This window comes from Nyctibius grandis, chromosome 6 (assembly GCF_013368605.1).
Source record: "Nyctibius grandis isolate bNycGra1 chromosome 6, bNycGra1.pri, whole genome shotgun sequence".
In the NCBI taxonomy this organism is placed as follows: domain Eukaryota; kingdom Metazoa; phylum Chordata; class Aves; order Nyctibiiformes; family Nyctibiidae; genus Nyctibius; species Nyctibius grandis.
Window position 1 is genome coordinate 54,848,108 of NC_090663.1, and position 24,246 is coordinate 54,872,353.

General features: G+C 36.4%; 1 protein-coding gene across 2 annotated transcripts in view; it reads left to right on the plus strand.

Annotated features, from left to right (window-relative positions):
- The window catches only part of CCSER1 (coiled-coil serine rich protein 1), a 680,898-nt gene that overhangs the window by 346,950 nt on the left and 309,702 nt on the right, over nucleotides 1-24,246 (plus strand). For both annotated transcript variants that reach the window (XM_068404065.1, XM_068404066.1), the window contains exon 7: nucleotides 611-694. In XM_068404065.1, coding sequence (XP_068260166.1) covers nucleotides 611-694 — 84 coding nt within the window. The remainder of the gene's footprint in view (nucleotides 1-610; nucleotides 695-24,246) is intronic.

The window sequence follows — 24,246 nt, forward strand, 5'->3', positions numbered from 1 at the left end:
CTGAGGTCTCTTCCAACCTGGTTGATTCTGTGATTCTGTGTGATTCTGTGAGTTATAGTCAATGGTTATATTGCTAAGTGGTAACAGTTTTCTTTCCTTCACCCTGTTAATACCAGAATTGCTGCTGTTTGACTGATGTGGGACAAAAGATGTATGCATGGGAAGGGAGCTTTACTTTTCTTGTGAATATCTGTTGTACTTTCTTTTTCATCCTCTCCAAGATCAAGAGCCCCACAATAATGCTCCTAAATTGAAATTTCTCTAATGTTTTTTTTGTATGAGTAAAATTATAATGTTTCATAGCCGTTCCTTAACTGAAAAGGAATGACCTGATAGGATCTTCAGTAAAAAGGCTTAAAAGTTTCAGAAAACAATGCAATGGACTTCTGTGCGGGGAGCTATTCACATTTCTGTGTAATGTCTTTGGATGCATTAATTTGTTTATGCAGCGACTTAGAATATGTTATTGAAAATACCACACATGACAAAGGAGAATTGAGTTTCATTACTTGAACATAATTATCTCACACTACGTGAAACAGCCTTTTCTTGTCAAGAGCAAAGTAAGAGCATTAAGCCTATTATAACATCTCTTTTGATGTTTTTGTAGGATGGAATAAAAGATGAATGCTCAGTGCTGAAGCTGCAGCTGAAAGAGAGAGATGAACTCATAGCCCAACTTCGTGAGGAGCTGGTAAGCAGAAGACACAATTTTTTTTTTTTAAGTTCATTTACCCAATAATGTCATTTATTGAGACCAGAAACTAAAGAAATACAATTTCACACCTGCTACAGAATAGCTAGCCTAAGGCTATGTTAATCATTCAGATAAACACTCATAACACTGAGTGTACATTTCTAGGGACTTGTCAGCCTCTGAAGTGGCTACCATCTAGATGCACTGCTAATAGAATTTTCTTTTAAAAGATAGTGTTGCCAATTGTCTTGCAGTATCAGAGGCAGAGAAGTACCACAGCACTGTATGCATATACCAGAAATCTTGAAGGGGCATGCACATGTCCTGATGAATTGTGAATACTTTTCCCATGAGCTGCTTTTCACACCTACAAGAATTTTCAGTAGAAAATTAAATACTTTTTTCTCCATAATAGATGTCTTTAATTTAAATAAAATAATAAATATTCTTATGCTTGCTGAACCTTTCCTTAGCATATGAGCTACTAATGCTTGAGTATTACCATTTTAAGGATAGACAGAATACTCTCAAGTGACTGACTGAGGTAAAATATGTGATATACTAATTAAAAAACCTAAACACATGAAAATGCATTTTGTTGTGCTATTAAGGCTGTAGTAATATAATTTTAAATTTTCATTTTTGATGGAACATGATTAAAGCATGTATGTCTTCAGTATCCTTAATTAAAGGAGAGAGATTTTTCTGCCTCCTCTCTCACAAACAGAGAACTTAGACTCCACAGGGAAAGCATGTAGGGTCACCACATTCAGGAAGACGTTTAGCACATACATTGCTTCCATGGAAGCTGCAGGTGTGCAAGCATCTGTGATTTTGTATAAGCACCGTTTAGGAGGTGGAGCTGTTTCCCTAATTAGATCTTAATTATCTGATCTAGCTTAGGGGCTTTTTATGCCTTTCTGTCTCATGCCTGGTGGCTAGCTCAGAACTTGGCCAGAATTAATTCAGGTCCATCCATTACTGCATCTTTTATATACTAACCAAAACCACCAGTATACTTTTACACTAGCACAAATAGCTAAGTTTCAAGTTGCATGGGTAAAATGTGATGCTGCTTAAGGATGAAAGATTCCTTTGCTATATTAACATCTGCAAAATAAATACAGGTCATCAATATTCTTTGTTTCATATTTGACTACATTAAGAAATGATGTATTATGTAATTATTATCTAAAATTAAATGACAAAATGAGACACAGGGAACATCAAGCTTCTGCACAGTCCTGGAGCATTAATTTTATATCAGTCTAGTTCAGAACATATGCTATTTAACTGGTCGACAATTTTGTCAGTGTAAAATTATCCTGTATTGATACAGTGAGCTGTAGCTCATTTACTGTTAACTGTTGTCAAAGTTCATCTGTATATATGTCAGTTACAGAAAAAATTCCCACAGGGAATTTAGTTCTTGTACCTCATAATAGACAGAACAGTACATCTTCCTAGGGTCATGAAATAAGGATTTCCATATGAGTGAAAGTAAGTATCATGGATGTAATCCATTATTAACTTCAGTTTTGATACTCTAGGACTTGTGAAAGTATGGGTGAGAGTCTTGAGACTGCATTTAGTCATTTGATATTAAGTTTTGAAAGGACTCAGTATATCATTTACTCCTTTGGAACTAAATAAAACCAGATTGGGAGATGAACATGCCAGAAGCTGGACTTCAGGTTATGAAACCTACCAAAAAAAAAAAAAAAAAAAAAAAGGTAGAGAGTGCCCACAGGATTGGAAAAAAGGATTTTTGTGCATGAAGTGTGTAAGTATGGAGTCAAAATAATAGCTTTGGCCATTTATGTATTTTCTAATCTCTACTGTGTTTTCTCCTGCAATGCTATTTATCTGAAAAAAGTTGGGGCTTTTGTTTGTTTAAGGGTGTGGTGTCGTAAGAGCTGCCAGGATTTCTAGAGCAGCTGGAATTAAAGTGACAGTCTAGTAAAAGAGCTCACTAAAAACACACTTAGAACTTCTACTAGAACTGAACATTTTGACAATCTTCTGGAAAGAAAGTGACTGCATCACTTTGTTAGCATCCATGGGATCATTGAAGTCTACTTACTGAGGGACATCAGCAATCCAACAGAGGAAGCACCCACTCAGCTTAGGCTTCTCTGAAGTTAGGCAGCTATGGAGCAGCTCTTTTCAACCAAGGTTTTGATCTTAAGCATCTAAAAAGCCTCAATATACTTACAATGAGGCCCTGTTGTTTCCCTGATGCCTTTGTTGAGCCTGTATGAGGCTGAGGATGCAGTAGAGCTCTGGTCCCTCTGGCCACCACCTCTTGCACTGCACATGCAGTGTCCTCTTCATGGAGGTGCCCTGGGCCCTGCCACCATGGTGCTACTAGATATTGAGGCCCATCAAAAGATATACCCAGGGTTCCCACTCTTTGGTGTTTGCTCTGGGGCTTTTTGCAAGGCCCCAGGCCCTTGAGGGAAGCTCCTGCTGCAGCTTTGCCTACCATCCTGTGGGCTAAGGAAGCCACTCCAGTTGCTGGGCAGTTGTTGCAAGCCACTTTTTGTGTTTCTCTGCCTTCCCAATGGGAGCTTCGTGCGGTTTGCTCCTTGTTGCTTGAGGTGGTTCGACGAACTGCATGCAGTGGACTATTCAGGGAAAGTAAGCTCTCTTTTTAGAGCTGTTAGAAATGAAGTACATTTGAAACGATTGCTAGAAAATGCTGATAAAAATTTTTTCTTCACTTATATAAAATTGTACAAAAATTGATGCAAAACATGCTTTAATATTCTGCAAATCCTACAGTTATTTATGTAAGACTGTAAATACTAGGAAAGTGAATGTTCACAAAAGATAAGTAGAACAGTAATTTTGGCTAATGAAACTGTACACCTTTTCACTTAGCTACAAAATGTTGCGGACATAGGACGTGATGGATAACTACCATTTTTATTCTTGTATCTTAGGGCAACCTACGTTCAGAACATTTCATTCTGAATATGGAAATATAACAATTGTAAATGCAACCTGCCTGTCTTAAAATCTTGACATCATGATGTTAATTCAGAGATAGCACTTTAACATAAAAATCAATTTGAGTGGCAGTCAGTTTTGTACTTCTTGAGAGAAGTATATGAAAATCTGTACTTTCTTTGTGTTTTTCCATTAAGTTGGGTGCTTGCATGTGGATTTAAGAGCCTTTGTTAATTAGTTTTTCTTCAGAACTCTGCAGCTAACCTAAAGTGAACATCAGGTAAATTTTGGCTCTCAAGGAGCTTTTGTTTTTCTTTTCTCTAGTTTTTCTAGAGTTTTATAGTAGTCTCCACCTCCCCCTTTTGATTTTTTAAATTTTGAAATACGTTTTTAAAAGTATTTCTACCACGTTTGAGTGCATTATGAAGGAGACCTTGAACAGAGCTGAGAGTGGAAAATGTCAATGGAGTGTGAGCTATCTTGCTGTAAGCTGAAGCTTCAGAGCACCTGCAACTGTTCTCTCGCCTAATTGCTATCTAGCTCTTGAAGGGAGAAAAGGATAAGTCTTTGAGGAATGAAAATAAGAGATTTAGATGTTCAGCTACAAGACCCAGGTACAAAAGATAAAATGCAAGGAGCCCTCATTTATATCTGAGCAAAGAAGAACTTAGAAAAGTAGTCCCTTGCCATTTTTTTTGGTTTGTTCTCTTTTTAGTGATAACTTTGTATTGACTCCATTCGTCACCAGAAGTGTGTCTGTTGTCTTTGGAGGAATAAATATAAGTAGATAGAGTAGTGGAATTAATTCCTCTGTTCTCTCATTATCTCCTGAAAAATACCTGTTTCAGGAGTTGGAGGAGAGTTTGGCTTCCAAGATGTCAGGCATCCAAAACTGCTCTAAAGTTCTTTGGAAGTGGTGAACCTGGGCAGGAACTTCAAATTTGGGTTCAAAGCATTGCTTTGTCTCAGTGCTGTACTCGTTCATGAAAATATCCTCTTATCCAGAAAATCAAAGAAACAAAGTGAGTACATTCTGCAGTGTTTGGTAAAAGGAGTAATTCGCTTGCTCTTGTTCTCTTTTTTTCCCCTGAAATAAAAAAAAATAAATGAAAGTCTCAGTTTTCATTGGACACAGAAAGATGTTTCAAACCTCAGCTGTCTCCTACCAAGCTCTACCCTGAAACTGTATCTATGTGTACCATTTACAAATCAATCTTTTTTCACTGCAGTGTGAGCACCTAGGATGACTTTAAGCAGCAAATATTTTCATGGGATAGTGGCAAAAATAACTGAGTGCTGCTTACAGTAACATTTATTCTACTCCTGTCATTGGTACAGCAGCATTAACACTGAAAAATGAGTGTTAACAACATCATCCTTTCAACCTTGATGTCCCTGTGTAACTTGAAACATGTGTGTTGTCCCATCGAAATGAAAAATGTAGTGAGGCAGTTTGTGTGGATTCTGAGTGGAACTGAAGGCAAAATCAGCTCAGGAAATGAATCCCCCTTATAGCCTGGCTGTTGGAGGTGTTTTTTCTGCTGTGGAGGTGGTTCTTTATCAAATGTTACACTTTTTACATTTATGGAATAGCTAGGTACAATGCTGGCTAAGTGAGCTTTAGCTCAAGCTGTAGAAATTAATGTTTTAGGACTAGATATTCTAGAATCAGCTCAACAAAACATAACTGCTCTTTTTATTGTTTTATCTTTGCAAATTGTAAATAAGTTCTACTTCTTTGTCCAAAGCCTCTGTTAAATTACTTGGGGGCAGGGGAAAGGAGAGATGGGTTTGTGGTGTTTGGTGGGGTTTTTTTTGTTATTGGTTTTGGGTCGTCATCCCCCCCCGCAATGTAGTGTATTTTTGGAGGGCAGAATGATGGCAAGCTTAGCTCTTTTCTGTACATTGATTTCAATAATGGGCAATTAGCCAGTTGCTGCAGTTTTGGAGTATCATGAAGATGAGTACTTGTTATCCAGCTTTGAAGTGTAACAGAAACCCTAAGATGCACTTGAACCCTGCTGCTGAACTGTTTATGAAAGACATTGGGGTTAAGTATAAAAATCACGTCAAAATGTAGTTATGCTAATATAGAAGCCTTGAATTATACAGTCCTGGAATCTCAACTTGTTTTGACAGGCTAAGAGTGACATTTGAAAAAATAAATTAATGAACTCATGGTGAATACCATTTTTTTTAATTACTAGGAAAAAGAAATTTTGATTAGTCCACTCTATTTTCAAAATTTTAAAAAGTTACCCTTGAAATTTTAAAGAAATGAGGTAATTCCTGTTTGAAAAGAATAATAGTCCTTATAATTAAAAAAAAATTTCTAGATTAATTTTTACACTGATTACCCACTTGCTCTACTTTCTGCTGGTTTGTAGTAGTGTTTTATGTTGTCTGTTTTATGAGGGGATATTGCAGACCCGTGGGTGATTTACATAAGAACAGGCAGTTGTAAGTACTTTCAAATCCCCTTTCTTCCTCATATTTCGGAAACATTAGGAGCAGAAAAGAAATAGATTCAGTGTACTTAAACATTATTAAAGTGTCAGGCTTCTTTCCCCTTTTTTTACAGGAGAATTAATTGCACGTATTCCAGAAAAGGCTTATCTGAGCTGTAATTACTCTCTGAATCAGTTCCACAAGGCAGACGTGGAGTGTGAGAGTGGCAATATCCTATGACATCCAATGGGTATTAGGCTCCCATTCCTCCTCTACACCAGTCCCTTGATGAGATGCTGCCAGTCAGATAGGATCTTTAATATTCCTTGGTAGTTGTGGAGATGATTCTGCATATGAGTTTAAGTCCCTGTCACAAACCATTGTCATATCGTGGTGTTCAGCATAGATAAACGATTATGTCATTGGCGCAGAGTTTTCCTAGTTTCACTGAGATTCTGCTCATGAGTATTTCGTAAAAATAACATGGCAGAAATGAGCAAACCCAAAATACAAAATTGTGTCTCCAGGAAGACTGGACAAGTGCTGAGGCTTATGTTCCTTAAATAATAATGCACTGCATATGCTTGTCTTTGGCAGCAGTGTCACTTGTAGACTGCTGGCTTCATGAGACGTGCAGCATTTTACTGACAGGTCTTTTAGTACACACAGGCAATATGATCTGGCCTTACTCTGAAATGTCAGAGAACTTCACTTTGTTTTATGTGAAAGACAAAAAGTAGGTCTCAATGTCACCATTCCTTTTTTCCGCTTTATTTTATTAAGCAGTTTGAGTTAACAGATTTTAACTCTAATGAAGATATAAAGATAGCCAACTACAGATGAATTTTAGGACAAATGGAAATGGCAGCATCTTGGAGGTGTGGTGGGGAGGAAGGTCTTTTCATCAGCTTTGTAGATGTCCTTGGAGCTCTGTGGAGCTAAGCTGCTATGCCTCACCTGAGGGGTTAACTGGAGCAGTCCTCACCTAAGACTTGCAAAGGGAATTTTTGTGGTGCAAAGCAGGATTTATAGCAAGGCTTGCTGAGTAATAGAGGTAGGAAAATCTATGTTGTTTATGAGTGCTAGGAATAAAGGATATGAAGAAGGTAGCAAAGAGACAGTGTGATTTTTGTAGAGTTTTGGTTGCTCAGAATCCTGGATTTCTTAAATTGTTTGTGTTTTTCTTATATACATACACACATGTGTGTACACACACATACAAATATATATACAGAAATATGTATATGTAGATACACAGAAACATGAACATGTTCGCACACACACATATGCTGTCTCTCTTATTCAGTATGCTTCTTGATAGTTACTTTACACTCAAGAATTGCTAACATTTTTGTGATAAAGAAGGTTGTAGAAGGAAAGTTGGCTAAAAATATGGAAATTTACTGTTGCTTGACATGGCCCTATATTTCTGATACTGAATAAACTCTCAAAGTAGTACTTAAGTTTGAGCTTGCATGAAGATGACTGCTGTCAGTATCATCTAGTGACATGCTATTGCATTATGTGTGTTTATAGGAGCAAAAAAAAAAGAAAAGTAATGTTGCTTAAAAACAAATATGCATATGCTGGAAAGCTTGCTTTGCTTCTTAAGATCAGCAGTTTAATTTGTATGACTTAACAGCTTCAATATGTTGCTAAAGGCATCTGTGTGACATATTTTTGCTGTAGTCATCTGGTGTGGATGAGTTTCAGACTAATAAATGCTTTATCCTCAGATCTCTCTGCACAGTTATGTTTAATGAATCGACCAGTACTGCTGTTTCTTCCAATAATTAATTTTCTGGGTGAGGAAATGTTTTTGCTTTTGAAGATGTGGGGATGTCTGTCTGTGCAGTTCACTAGGGATCTAATATAAGAATTATGTTTTGCTTGCTTTTTTTTTTTTCCTTCCCAGTTATAATTTAGTGTCTTGATCATTTTTCTTTGCCCTACTTGGGCGTGATTCACAGAAAAGTCTGTGCATACACACTGGTATAGCAAAAATCACAAATGAAGAATCATGTGTATTTTAATAGCAAAATATCATTTTTGTTTACATTCTAGTGAAGTTCTCTAAGGAAAGAGTGCTGTGTGATTTTTTTATCCTTGATGAACGCTTTTTTCCTTCACTCACAGTATATACCAGCATTTAAAGACATTAAATATTTTTGTCCGTGAATGAGACGATTTTGTCCATAAATGAGAATTTTTAGAAATAAAAATAGTAAACATTTATTTGAAAAGATTTCGATGTAAGGACTGGGAAACTCCTCTTAAGACACTAAAAAGCTGAACTGCAATCTCTGTCTTTCCTAAGTAAATAACCTAATAAGGACTTAGCTGTATTAAAGTATTTGTTAGATCTCACTAACGTTGCTTCACAGAAACTGTCTTCATAGATTCTCTCCAAGTTTTGTATGATTTTTTTTTGTCATTCTCTTGTTACTTAATTTCAGTTTGTATGTAAGGAAAAAATGTTTTTTGAGGTGCAAGAGATTTAAGAGGTTTCATTTAACCCCTGTTTCCAATAATGAGCACTTTTACACTGAAGATACTTTTTAAACCATGGGATCATGAATATTGCATGGTTCAAAGGGTGCTCAAATACTTCCACAGGTGCTCTGCTTTCTTTGAGACACAGTCTTCAGTGATTTTTAAGTTGTGTTAGAGCTGTGATGTGTATGTGGAGTTTTACTGTAACTTTCGTAGAAAGTACTGCTGTATACCCTATTTGTCTGTGTGAGGTCTTAACTCTGAAATTGGGAATGTATTTCTGTTATGTCCCTTTCCATAGCTATTTTAGGTTGATTTGGTCTAGAAATGGATGGAGTGGAGAGATGAGGGCCTGAAATTTTCCCATGCTTGGGAGAAGTGAATTAACTAGAATAAAGTGGTATTGATCTTCTGGATTTGAGTAGCTAATCAACATCTTGGATGTCCTGTGTTATTTTTGCTAGGATGGGAGAGAAGGATGCTGATGCTAGACAGATAGCTACTGGAAGTGGTGCCATTTATTTCAGAGAATTTAGATAAAATCCTGGGGTTTTTTGAGCATACTAGAAATCTGACAGCAAGAGGTAGGTTTTGGTCACAGTGCCAAGCCTCTTTTGTCCATCTGTCTCTTTAATGCTCCGCTTTGGGTCTTCCTTCTGCTGTTTTGATTTCCTGCATCTTTCTTTGTCTGTTGAAATATTGTTCCCTCTTCCTTTTTATGGAAACCACACACAGTGTGCACTTTTTTAATGTGCTGTGCATGTTTTATCCATTGTTTTGGAAGTTTGACTTGATGCCTGATTCTGTTTTTTGGGTGGAGGCTGCTATTATTTTCAAGCTGAGTCATTTGGATTGATGTTCAGCTGCAATACCTTTTGACTCTTGATGAGATTTTGCCAGTATCCCAATATAACAAGAAGGGGATGGATTCTGTGGCAAAGCTTTCATAAATGACTTGCTTATTACCCTGTATTTAAGTGGGAGTTTGGTGAGATAGGTAGTGGTCTATATAAATGCTTCATCGCCCTTCAGGGAGGAGGCAGATGACTGAAGTGCTGTAATGCGTTCATGCTGAGTGGTATTAAAAAGTGCCATATGGGATATCATTCATAAACAGTGTGTTACCAAGACTATATACAAAAGCTTGACTAGTGTCCTAGCAGAAAGCTAGCTTGCAAATGTCTACTTTCATTGGTAAATTCTTTAAAAAAATTATTGCTCAAGTAATCTTTCATCTTTTGGCTCCTTTGATAGTTTAACTGGATGAGTTTTTTTATACTCCTTTGTATCTTGATTTAGAAGAAGATAAAAAGGTAATATATGGTCATTGACAGAAAATCAAATTAAAAAAAAACTTACTGACTTTTAACCATATATGACATTTAAATTACAAGGAGAAGAAAATAAGCTACTGGTTAATAGTAAATTAACTTAACCTCATGCATTATATGTTTGATTTGATTTGTCTGGTGTATTCAATTCTGAATATTTTTTCATTAGATTGTATGGCTAGTAAAATAAAAGCAATAAACTGTTTCTTACTATTCTTTGTTGAGTTCAGAATATAGAGTGAAAATATATCTTTTTGTGTTTGGGGTTTTTTTTAGAGCTATTGTTTATGAATTATTCAGTATTGTTTGAAAGGTACTTAACATATTTTAGAGTTTTCTAGTAATAATGCAAGACATTTATCTTACATTTCCCAATTTGACTTACAGATGATATTGTTTTTCTCAAAGGGAGCTCTCATGATTTACCAGAAGAGTAATAGAGTTTGCAGGCTATAGTATTTATCATAATTCACTGATTATCAACACAAGACTTTATAAAACAAGACTTCCTCACAGTGTGATATTTGTGTTCCAGCTTACAAATGAGGGTTTCACCAAACAATGCTAGTTGGGCAGTAGGATGCTGTATTATTACGTTTTTGAAAAGAACAAGTGTAGCTGTTGTAGTATGGTGATGAGAAAGAAGAAAAATAAGCTATCTTTATGTAAACTTGTTTCGGTGTAGTTGGTGTGCTTGTGGAGGAGCTCAGGTTAATGGGCTGGAAAAATAAAAAGTGATGCAATTAAAGGATGATCTAAAGCAGCAGGAGAGCTCATTTTATTTTTTTTCAACTGAACTGTGTATTTATCGTATTACTTTCAAGAGCAGAGTGATAGATTCTGAAGGGAAGGGTGGTATTGAGAGGACTGAGGTTTTTTAAATTGTCACTAGATCAACCTTTTAAGACCACTGTAAACATAGGTGTGCTAACACTATAGAATTTGCTGTGCAAATGATCCTCCCTTATTTAGCCAGTGTGAGTAAGGAAGATTAGATCAGCTTCTGGAATTTTGTGAAATTTATTTTGTTGCATCTTGTTTAATTTATGGAAAGGGAATTCAGTTCTTAAGGGACAAAGATGTTTGCTTTTTTTTTTTTCTCCCTTCAGTCAGAACCACTGGGATGATGTGGTTCATCAGTTCCTTTCTCTTTACCCTCAAGTAGCTTAAGATGTCTCTAGTACTGTTTGATCTTTATTTGTCAAATCAGTCAGTAATGTATGTCTGTTTTTCTTGATTTTCAAACTTAAAATTCATGGACCATTCTGCTTAGCCAGCAAAACTTAAGAAGTATCCAAGCAGAGAGCTTTTTTCACATATGTTGTTATTACCAAAAGCCTTTTTTCTGCAGAATTATGTAAACAGATTGAGGGGGAGAGAGAGAGTGAGTACTAGTTCTTAACCAGTAAGGCAACAATTAACTGGGAAGTGCAAAATGTACATAACCTGTAGGGAATCAGGAAGCTGCATGTTGCATGCACATACAGTTATCTGTTTGTCTGCGTAGAAATGCAGAACCCTAAAAGAGTGGCAAAGCCGAAGCTATGTCTTTAATAATTCCTAGAATCGGTAAGGAAACATGTCTGCAGAACAAGAGGTCTTATGAAGTTGTTTTTCTTAATTCCATTTCAGCTTTGTTTTTCCTTATTTATTAATTGTGTTAATTTATTTCCATTATTCATGAGTTATTAAAACCTCACATATACATGAAGTCCTTAACAGGAGTTTAATGAAACAGAGAGACTGGTCTGATAAGGAATACATAAAATTCAGCATGAGAAGTATATACAGCAAAGGCCTAGCAGTGACCGTGTTGACAGCTGTTGATACAGGCAGTCAACTGAATTTCAATTCTGCCTATGAATAGTGCTGAACTCCAAATATTTTAAGGTTGGGCTATTCCACCCTTTCCCATGCACTATTTGCTCAATTACTGTGTTCATTTGAACATGAATCCCTATCCGAATCCTACTAAGATAAAAAAAACAACATAAAATAAAAACCAACCACTGCCCTGTAAGTCCAGCTGCAAAGCATAGTAAGTAGAAACATAAGGCAATTTATTAGCTCTCACATCTTTCAGCAGGCTTATATAGCAAATTCTAAAGTTCAAGTCATCTGATGTTCATTTTTTTACCTCTCTGTCATCTCACTATTTATTGGAACACTGTACCGTGTACTTACTAACATTCCATATGCATTAGCATAGAGGCTAGAAATAGTGTTTCAAAAATGTACCAAAAAAACATATGCAAATAAAAACTGTGTGTCGCCTACCAGGCAAACTTCCTAGTAAGGAATATTGAAACAAAAACAGGTAACTTAAAATGGTGGGTAACTTAGGTGAGAAGAACCTCAGGGGTGCTCTAGTCCTACCTCCTGGGTGAAAGCAGGGTTCACTTTAAAGTTAGACCAGGTTGTTCAGGGCCTTTTCTAGCCATGCATTGAAATTCTCCAGGGACAGAAAATCTGCACCCTCCTTGGATGTCCTGTCTAACCAGTCCTATGAAGAATTTTTTTTTCCTTGTGTCCAGTAGGAGTTTCTCTCATTGCAACATGTGCTGCTGCTCTTGGCTTTTCTCTGGCTACTTCTGCGTTAACATCTCTCAGAAACGATCATCACAAACACCACCTTTTCTACCAGATGCAGTAGTGTTTTATTCTCTAAATAGATTAATGTACTTAAAAATAAATGAAACACAGAAAAAGGCAGACTCGAGACAGGCCTGTATTCTCCTATACATACTGCTTTGCCTGTGGAAAGGGTTCAAAGTACAACATATTATGATTGTTAAATATACTGTAAAGTAAAATGGAATAAAGCTCTCCTCTTTGCTGTCAGAATCTATTTGGAAATATAAATAAGCCCTAATAGTACAAGGCTTATTCTTTCATGCAATTAAGTTGAATATTAAGATCTGCTTTAAAAAACACCCTAAGAAATTATCAATGCCATGTCAGAGAAAATTTGAGTAAAGAGAGACTAAATAATGAGAAAGGAGTTCTGCTTCTCGCAAGCATACATCCAGTTATATTGATTTGGTATTTGTGGAAATTTTAGTTACAATTGTACTTTTAGCTCTATTTAGCCATCCAGAGGCTTTTGGGAAGGGATAAGTATAGATTAAAAAATCAACCTGCTTATCACAGGTACGAAATATTGTTCTTATTTTTGTTCTTTTATGTATTTTCCTATACTGCTTTATTGATATGACTAAGCCCTGGACTGAGAATTATCACCTGACGTGAAAGAGTCAAGTCCAGCCTCGTTGTTCATTTAATCTTTCATCAGGTTGCTTAGGCTGTACTAAGGGTGGATAATAATGACAAATGATTGTCAAGAACCGGTATGGTTCCCCTGGAGGGAAGTTCACCAGCTACGACTGATCAGATCACAGTCCTCCTCGGTCGGCCCTGCCCAGCCAGCATGGGTCAGAGCCCCCTAAAAACTTCCCAGTCAGCCCCACCCATATGGGTTAGAGCCCCCTAAAAATTATTCCCCCCCATCCCTCCCGGTGCACTCGGGAGCAGGGTTTCCCCTCTCTTATGGAAAGTTCTTAGTTGATCCTTCAGATGAAGATAAAGCACAAAAAAGGCACGGTATTGGTTCACAGTTGGCTATGTTCACTTGGATAATGATATTCTATAATTGGATAACGATATTCTGCGAAAGAGGAGGAAAGACACGGAAGGGAAACCAAGAGACAGAAGGAATAATAAGCTTAGGAATGAAGATAGATCAGCAAGAATAGTCACCACCCAGGATCCAGCAGTGTCCCCCAGGTCCTCTGTTTGTCTTCGGTGTTCGGTCCTCTGGTGGTGGGCACGCACTGTGTCTCGGCGGTGCTCTTCCTTTATACCATGTAGATAAGGAAGTGGGTTCTGTCGTCCCAACAACGGTGTCTTGGCAACAGTTTTGCACCTGTGCATACGTCCCGTGCGCAGTTCACGCACTTTAGGTCTCGCCTTTCACTTGGCCTTCATGTGATTGTCTGCGATAAACAGGATGTTCTTGGTGGGCTGCTCGCTCAGCCTGGATGATGGTCGATAACTGACAGGCAGAAGAGTGGTGTGCTGCATCAACAAGCTTGTGGGTTCCTCAGTTCCACCACCTTATTTGTCAAGCCAGTGCACACAAGCAAACTTTGAGACAGTCACTTTACATTTCAGTCTCTCACAATGATGATTTGGTGTTATAGATGCCTGGCCAGTAGGAGCAGGATTCAGCTCATTTTACGTAGGTCAGTAATCAGCTAACAGATAGTAATAGCTTTATGACTCACTGTGGGCTTGAGCTAGATTTGATTTTGGGACTTCCAGGTGAAATACTCTGGTGTTTCTGCTTTCTAGTATTCTTCCCCTTAAAATGTGAGAAACTTACCCATGGAGAAGCTTTTGGGATGTGGTCTGGGGGGGTTTTGGGGGTGGGTGTTTTTTTTTTTTTCTTTCTTATTCTCTGTCTTTAAGTGAAAAAGGCTGGTGAGCATCAATGTGATTTTTCTTAAGCAAGGACTCTAGCAGCAAGTTAGAGTAATTCAGGTAAACTCCAGTTTGAGGGTAAGCATTATAAGTGAACACTTCAACAAGACACATAATATATATATATATGTGTGTGTGTATATATATATTTTTATGTAAAATCTCTACATGGACACTGGCCTTTGGGATAATCACGCAAAGACCTATTAGAAGGTGCCCTTTAGAGCTGAGAATCTAGCATTGCCTCTGTTTAGTCAAATCTTCAGGAATGCTTGAGTACCTATGGTATACAATATTGAAATGGGATATATCTTTAAGGAAATAGGATATATTTTTAAGGATAAGACTTTTAAGAAAATTAATGTGTGAAAAAATATTTTTTCATGTCAAGGACATTTAACAGTATAAAACTAAAGTAGATTAAATAATAAAAAAATAAGGAGGAGGAAGGGGAGGACTGTATGAGTGATAACAGCTCAGAATTTCAGCACTACATGGGACTACGTAACTCAGGTGAGCGAGCAGCAGGCCCAAGTTGCCCGATGGTGCACTGACTAGTCATTTCTGTGCTTTGTCACAGTGAAATCAGGATACAGTTACTCCTTCTTCATTTTTGACTTGGCATAATGTAATTAACAGAAAGGACATCCCATGCTAATAAAGTTGATCAACACAAAGAAGTTTGTTTAGAAAGGTAAGGAAGTTATTCACCTCTCCCTGGAGAGCTGCTGCCTCCTGCCCACATAGCTCCTGGTATACAGGAAGAGGCTTCAAAATGCTTTTCAGGATTTTATGCATACTTACACTAGTGTGCACTAAAAATGGCAACATAAAATGTTAATAAAAGTTTGCTTGTTTAGTTTGTTGCACATCTCTTCATAACTGTATTGTACCATATGTCTAACATAGGGAACAGCATCTTAAAGTGGTCTTAAGGGCCACACATTTACAGATTACTTGAGTTTAGCTCTGTGAATGTCTTAACATGTCTTCATCAGCCTTCTTGGTAATGACTGCAGGCTGCAGAATTACAAATGTTTATTGGTGAAGAACGTTAAAGAAGAGTCCAACCTGGTTACATAACATTTTGTTGTGATTTTCACTTTTTTTCATAGAGCTCTATTAATCATTAGCATCCCTCTCTGCGTTTTGTGGTGCTAGAGTCCTTGTACTTGTATACACTGATGTGAGTAAATAAAACAGAATAGTGTTCCATAGCTCTGCAATGTTGCTCTTCTCCCACTAGGCACTCGGTGAAGTGAAGTAGTTCCTGAATTGTACTATAAATAGTGTTATACTTCTCAGAAGGCATGGGAGTAGTATTTTATACTTTACTTCTCAGAAGGCATGGGAGTAGTATTTTATACTTTTAACTAATTAATGCAGTTGAGAGTGATCATGTACAAGGAGACATCTTTCACAGCTCATCTGGTTTTATGCTAAAATAAGTGAAAATAACTATCCTTCCTTTTTCTGTGAAATGTTGGATGCTTTGATTTTTCATATGTAATTATTGTGAGAGAATTGCATGGACAGGCTTATGGATGGTTCTTTGCTGTTCAAAAAAAATACTGTTTAACATTTCCAATTGTCAGCTGTACATCAACTTGTACGTTGGACTTGATTCTGTATTGTGTCTGTCTTGAACTTAAATGCAGTATAGAAAACAAGTTGATAGTATTCTGTTTATGTCTTAGGGATAGAGCCATGTAGTCTCTAATTCCATTGTAGGACTTGAAGTAATAATGCAGTCATCTTCTCATTCCCTTGTCCCAGAGTAGCTGTTTTCTGTTTCTTGCACAAGATTGGGAAGTATCTTAAATCGTGCCATGAACACTTTCACATGTAGGCTTCATTCCTGGTGACTGTCTTGGGTTGCATTAATATCCGCATATGTTGTTTAGCAGAGATAAGAAGTATTAAAAAAAAAAAATGGGCAAATCGATTCTAAATGAGAACTTGTCTACTGTAATCACAATTAAACCATTTTATAATGTAAAAGATATAATTTTTGTGACTTATACTTTTTCTCTGCAAAACTTCAGTGTGAAATGATAAGAGGAAAGAAAGCTCCAATTTCTGTTCATGATGATTTACTTGTCAATAAGGGCTAGGTCTTTAGCAGGCGCACATAAGCGTAGCTACTTGATGTGCTGATTAGCTGCGCTGATTTACAGCAAGTCCTGTCATTGCATGCCTAGAGGGGAAAAGTGTAAGTATCCATTTTATAGGAGAATAATAGAATGCTTCATTTACTTAATAACATGCTTTTGATGGACAGGTATATTAATGTAATACCTTACATGTAAAGATTGTTGGCAGCTTACTTTGTCATTCATTAGATCAGACTGTGTCTTTTAATTTTAAAGATGATTTGTGTACTGCATAGGAAATAGAAGAGTGCAAAAAAAGGCCAATGTTAACTAAGTGGCATGTCTCCCTTTGTGATTAATGGCGTGACCTCCTTAACCAAATAACCAAAAGAACAAGGTGTTATTTTTAACATCAGTCTGGAAATGAAGAAAGAAAAAGGTTGACAATGGCATGTGCTATCTCACATGCACAAAAAAACCCCACCTTTATCTGTACAGAAAATTGAAAGCTAATATTTCTGAAGTAAAATAGCAACAGTGTCTCTCAAACTTCAGGTGGTAAAAATGAGGCAAACAAGAGAATAATTTTGAAGGCTTAGTAATTCTTTTTGTTTTCTGAAACTTTTTTTTGGTTTATAGTAGCTCAGGTACACAATAGCAGCTATAAGAGTGCAATCTCAAAATCAACCAGAATGGCAGGTGGCCTTTAGGTAAGATTTGAAAATATTGTACTTGAATGCTAGAGGATTTCTCTTCCATTCACAAGTTCATCTGTTGGAGGTGATTATTAGTGTCCTTTTCACTGCAACTGCGTGTGAATCCTGTAATGCTTGTGTCTCCCAGAAGAGTCAGAAATGCATTAAAGCACATCTCAGCTTTAATCAAACGTAGGTAGGAAACGACTTTGAGTGTTTTTTAGGCACTAACATCAGCTTAAAGGGATGTTTCAATTGTCCTGAAAAAAAGGTTTTACCAAGTCAGAATATGTTAGCTTTGACAGAGGAGTTACCAAAAAAAGCTAAATATGGTATGAGATTTGTTTTTGTGAAAAGAAATTGCACACTACTGTTATTGCAGACTTTCTTCATGATGAGATATTAGAATTACATATATTTGTGTCCACCCAGGCTTAGGGGAGATGGACAAGAAAGAAAGAATGTTTGTGCTCTTTTGTATCTCTCACTTTCCATGGTCATCCAAAGGAGTCGCACCCTGCCAAAACTGTATTATTGCCTTCATGAATTTGGTAGACTACAATTTTATTGTCAAAAAAACCCCAAAAAAACAAAAAACAAAAAAAACATATTTTCTCTTGGGGCAGAGACAGTTAAAGCACTAAGAGCAGAGTACAGTGTTACAGTTTAATAGACAGGGTATTTTTTGTATACATACAGAATATACTGTAACGAGTACCTAGAGAGATATAAAGCTAGCTTTGTAAGGAGAGATGTGCAACTTGGTGTCACAGGGATTTAAAACAGTACATTACCCTTTAAGCTTTAGATGATGGAGTTCCAAATGATCATCTGAGAAGCCCATACAGCCTATTTAACACAAGTTTTTTATTTGTTCCTAAAAAAGTGTGGCTGAACATACCATGTCATTCAGGCTATTCTTTTAAAATACTATTAAAAATAATGCTAAACTCCATTTAAACCACTGTGGGGACCTCTCTTCTTTGGCAGGAATGAAAGTTCAGCAGTTCTAGGTTTTTTGTGTGCCGTTCCACAAGGGTTTAATACTTTTCTGCAGATGACTTCTGAAAGTGAAAAGTTTTTTCTCTCCCTGGTGTCAGCATACTTAGATTGTAAAAATTTTAGTGCAACCTTTTATGTAGTAGATAATTTTTATTAAAAGTAAACTTTTTGTTGTTGTTTTGAGGGTTTTGGAAGAGCTCATTTTCATTTCAAGTAGGACCAGAAAGAATTGATGGTTTATTGGAAGGCCATCCATTGAACACCAGTTTGTGGTTTGTTGTTTTGTTTTGGTTTTTTTAAATGGGTATTTATAACATTTCTGGGAGCATGGCTAGGTTTTGAATCTGCTCAGATGAAAATACAGAAGAGTACCTCAGATCAGCAAGGCAGGTCTAGTGGCTCTTGAAGCTTCTTTGGTTTTCCTTCTATGACCAACACAACGTTCAGTTAATTTCAGTTTAAAATTGTCTTGAAGGGGAAAAATCTAAAGATTCAAACTTGTCTTATTTCAAGACAGAAATAATTTGTTAGTCAGAAGTTGGATTAAATTCCAAATCAAAGCCAAGGAAATACATTTGTAATTTCTGTTTGAAGTTGTTTGAAACTTTCAGAATCAACTTTCAGTATCACGGTATTTTTTTTTCCTCATGTTAACATTTTTTAAAAATTCGACAAAAGAAAAATGGTGTTAAGATACAAAGATTTTTATAACATAGGCAGGGTTCGAATCACTGCTTATTAGAACAGTTACTTGTAGCCAGGGAAGTTTTCTGCATTGCTCGTGTCATGAGTCAGTAAATGTCTGTTGTTTCTGTACTATCAAGTATTATCAGCACGAGTAGCAATGAATCTAAAGATTATAGCAGTTGGTTCTCATGATCTAGTATCCACTCTATGCAATTTCATGGCGTTTTACTCTTATATCTGGTCCTCTGGATTGGACCTGCATTAGGAGTTGAAGCATACTAAGTGTGTTCCCCAAATACAGGTTTTGGTTCAGTTTGATCTGAAACAAGCGGAGTTTGTTCACTCAGAGACTGTTATCTGGTATGAACCAAAAGTTCGTAGGGGAGTTTACATTTTGAAACCGTGTCTGAACTGAAATATCTATATGGATGCACCCCTAGACTGGTTCAGGGTTTGGTGACTTGTTTTGCAGGGTTAAGCTAAATGGCTTGCATGTTATTTTACATTTGGAAGTGTGACCTAGTGTATGTCTTGGAATAAAGTGGAAGTGGACTTCTGCTTACTCTTAACCATGAAGACACTATGGTGCCTATCAAAAGGTTTGGAGATTATGATCTTCTACTCTCTTCTCAGAGCTATGATATGAATTGGATATATTCAAGGACCACCTTAGATGAGCAGCTGTATAGTGTCATATGTGGTTGTACTTCCTTTTTAAGGTGATCTGAAATGGATTGTTTGCACAACCTTAACGTGTGATGTGTGACTTTGGTAAGCACTAACAATGTTATTTCTTTGATATTTGAAGAAAGCACCATGAAATGCTCTGTTAAGTGTTTTGAAGTCTCCTTCTTTCTCTAAGAAGTGACTGAAATGTTCACTTGAATTCCATGTTTTGCAGCTTTTAGGTGACTGCAAATCACTGAAAGATGGACAGGTTGCAAGTGGAAAAATCATTATTCCTCCCTTACAGTGCCTAATCAGTTTATAAAAATCCTGCTATTCCCATTATTTCAGCATTTATGCCATTGTGGTATCATCAGTGTAGATCTAAAGAGAGAATGGGATCTTGAATGCAAGGTGATAGCATAAAATTTTAGTTAATGAATGAACTAGCACAGAATTCATTTAATTCCCTCTGATTATCTCTGAATGATTCATCATATTAAAAACCTCTACAGTTCTACAATTTCAAGTAAGCAGATACCAGATGCTTCTAGAAGTTGATGACAAAATTTCTGTTATGTTTGATTAGGTCAGATTTGTCCCATTTGATTATAGATTAAAAGAAAACAAATTTGCTGTGGAAGAGGTTTATGATGCTATTTTGTGATGATTATTGGGCTTTACTCCCATTTAAACTCTGTTTCCTGCAGATAGCTGTCTTCTCTCTCACTCAATGTTGTTTCTCATTGTACCTTTTCTCTAAATATATTGATTAAATAGATCTTTTGTATCTTTATTCTGTTTACGTCTCTCAAAAGTTCAAAGCCAAAATCTGAATTCTGTATTTTTACTGAGTGATGCTTACTTCCAAAATTGATATTGTGTGTAGAATATGTTGCAATACACAATAAATTTTGGAATCCGTGTATTCAAATAATAAGCAACAATAATTAAAACAAACCAAAGCCTTGAATAGCTGAACATTGCTTAGTTCTGATAGAAGATACTTAAAAATGAGATGTCCAAGTGTAACTGTCTGTCTTCAATCTTTAAGTCACAAAGTGAACAATCTCTGTAAGATAAAGCACAATAATTTTAGGGAATTCATTAAGCGTCTCACAGATATTATATTTACTAGAAGTCAGGGGAAATGAGGCATCTGGCAGTTAGGTTTATTCCACTTGGATAACTTGGACTAAATCTCAAGGCCCCTAAAAAGCTTTGTTGAAAGTCTGGCTCTTACTGAATTATTCACAACTCTGGAATGGCAACTTACGCTCTAGAAAGGTTATGCTAAATCCTTGACCTCAAACATTAGAAACCTTCAGTTATGAAGAAAGTGAAATCACTTGTATATTAGTAATGAACAGGACAACTGTGTCCTAAATGCTGTGCATATCACTTACAAGACCTACATATTCTTTTACCTGTCGTCTTTTTTGATAATTAGAGGAACACTGTATGTTTTGGGATGTGCTTCAAAATAGTCGTTTTCACTTCTCATGTGCATTAAAAACATGCATAGTTCTGATGTTCTTATTTTTGAAGTGCCATGATGAGAATTCATATTAGCCTTTATAAAATTCAACAAAATAGTTTACAGCTTCAAAAAGTCCTTTGGATAAGATCTTTGACACTCCCGGGATTTTGCCATTGTTGTTGCTGCCAGAATACTTGTTTAGTTGTGGGTTATTTTTTGTTGTAAAAGGTTGAGGGAAATTGAAAATTTTCCCCTTGTTCCCCATGTGTTGCATGCTGTTTAGTCAACTATAAGTTTTCTCAATATAAGCAAGTCTACTTCACTTTTCTTGAAATTGTCTACTTTGAAAATATTTAAGTTATGCAAGGTTAACTAAGCTGAAATTAGAGTACCTTGATAAGAGTTGCAGATTTCCTAGCTTTGTTCTTACCTGTGGGATGGGTTGTTAATACAAGTTGCCCCTGCAACTGAAACATTGAAAAGGGGAAAAAAGGTATTTCTTGTCTCACAAGGGAGGAAGGAGAAATCCCACAGAATAGTAGTGCTTTTATGCAGGGTGTCAAGGGTGGACAAGTAGCTGGAGAGTATAGTTCTGTAGTGGGATTTGCTGAACACTGGCAAGAGTAAGAGACAAAATCTCAAGTGAATTCTAGATTGCTGTGGGATTGTTTTTTTTTAAATGCTATCTGGGATTATTAATTGCCTGTTTGTTCTCAGGCTAGAAGTACAGTTTAAGAGGCATTATCACCATATAGTGCTTTTCTCGGTCATGTTCTTTGAAACTGTTGTTTCATATAATCCTTAACTGAAGCAACTTGAACAAAATCATAAATAGACTCCATATATTTTATTGAAAGGTTGAAAAAGATATCTGTGAGACATTGTAGTACCTGACATTAAGTGCTATCACAAGCAGGAAATCTGGAGTTGACATTAAATGGGAAACAGTTAATGACAGGTGATATTAAATGTGTGCAGCGGACCTGAATTACTGCAAAATGAGTTAGTGGGATAGAAAATTCTCTTCCCATTAAGTGAGATTTTCCATTAAGCCACCTCTTACAAAACAGAGCTGACTATCCTCACTGTTCCAATGTTTAACTTAATGTGTAAAACATAAGATGTTTACTTTGAGGTTACAAATCTATTTCTTTTTCTTTATCAGAGTGGGAAGCTGCTTTTTTGAAAGCTTTGAATGGACTGTTTCATTATGAGTGAACGTTACCAGGAGGTACCCATACCTGGAGAGGTACTAGAGATGTACTTTGAATATAAGTTATGGACCAACTCCATAAGTTGAAGGGCCATGATTATGGAATTAAATAATAGCAAGAGCATTAGAGTTATAACCATTGTCTTCATACATTGTGCAGATCTACTTATTAGTTCAGTCAATTTAAGTCCAAATCGGTGTACCCTTAAACCCTTTGAGATGTGTTTTACAATAGAGAGGCTGTTGTTGCTTTGAAACTTTGATGTGCTTCTACAGTTTATTTTCTACAAAATCATTAAACTTAATTTTCTATAATGCAAATCCTAGTTTGGATCCATTTACCGCTGTTCAAAAGCTCTTATGCCAGCAGAGTTTGCTCTTTGAGCGGAGTGATATTTGTAGCAGAGTTTATTTGTTGCAGTGTGAGTGTGCAGAAGTCTCTAAAGAGTAGGTCTGAAAGATGGAGCTGCTGAATGCAGCTGGCTTCTACCTACAGCAGCAAACTAATACGTTATATAAAAACAACCATTATCCCTTTGTATTCCACGTACACATAAGTTGCACAAGTGCAGGTTCTGTCAGCAGGGACTGCTTCTCTTACAATGGTATGAGCTGTATAAATGATAAGCACCCAAACTAAGCAGTTGGCTTTTCTATCAGTGTAAATGCAGTTGTAACAAAGGTCACGATATGCAATATGTAGGTTTGTCTGCTTCACTAAAAGTTGCTTTGCTAATTAACGCCCTGTGTAGGTGAGGAACAGCTTAGTTGGTTGCTGCTGAAAAGCTGCTGAACTTTTAACCTTTAAAGTCTGGTATCTCTTCTGATGTTCCCATTTACTGAGATTTCAAATGGGATTTCAGAAGGAGCTGATAACTAATGTAACAAGCAAAGGAAGTACAATGATTTTAAATTCTTTGCGCAATAATGTTTCTGGTTTTCAGTGCATTAAGAGAAATTTCCTTATTACAAAAAATGTGTCTAAACATAGCACAGAATACAGGTTGTTTACAGGACTTAAATGCTTTCAATAGCTGTTTTCTGCTAGTTCAAAGCATTTTGTAGCACTGAAAAAAAATTTTTTTTTAAAGGACACTTTTTATGATAAAGTACCTTAGCGATTAAGACATTGTAGTACACTCTACACAAAGAATTAGTGTGGAAATTGCCTATGTGCGACAATTAGTATAGTTCATTGATAAATGTTAGCATACAGTCATATAAGGGAAAGAATACACTTGAAATCAAGATACAGTTGATTTGTATTGGAAATAAAGAGATGGATGTATGTAATTCTTGGTTTTCTTTTTTATTTTCCTGGTTTCATCTGTTGGGAAATAACTTCTGAAATGAAAATCTGTATTTTGGAGCCATAAACTTTCTCATTTACTGAACAATATGAATAACACTTTTTAATAAAAAAAAAAACAAAACCAAAAACAAAAACCAAAAAAAAAACCCACAGAAACCCAAAAAACCCCTCCAAAACCCACACCAAAACTATTCAAATAGCTTTTTCAGAAATTATTGTGTTTTACAGTGGTTCTGCAAGCACCTGATCTTGCTTTTGCCAGTTTATCCACAGAAAACTTTATTATTATCTATTTGTGTTACTTTAAAAGGGGCAATCTAAGAGTAGACACTAGGTGTGTTAGGTAGAGTGCAGATTTGCAGCAATCAACAGCCTCTGTTCTGAAGAGCTGAAATATCAGAACTGAAATTGTTTTCATCAAGGTGTGCTATATCTCTTTCAATTACTGTATTAGTTTATCTGGTTATAGAAGTTTAATAAATTACCAAATAGTGTCATTAGTGGACAGTTAAGTGTGATCAAACTGATTTTGCTAGGGAGGTATTCAAATATCTCCTTATCGTCTTGCAGGGATAACAAAGTTACTGCCATGTGGGGAAGGATAGCTTATTAGATTATGAATGAGAGAGCAAATATGTTTTGTCAATGAGAGATGGCAACACAAGGAAGTTACTAATGTGTATGTTTCTGGGTACTTA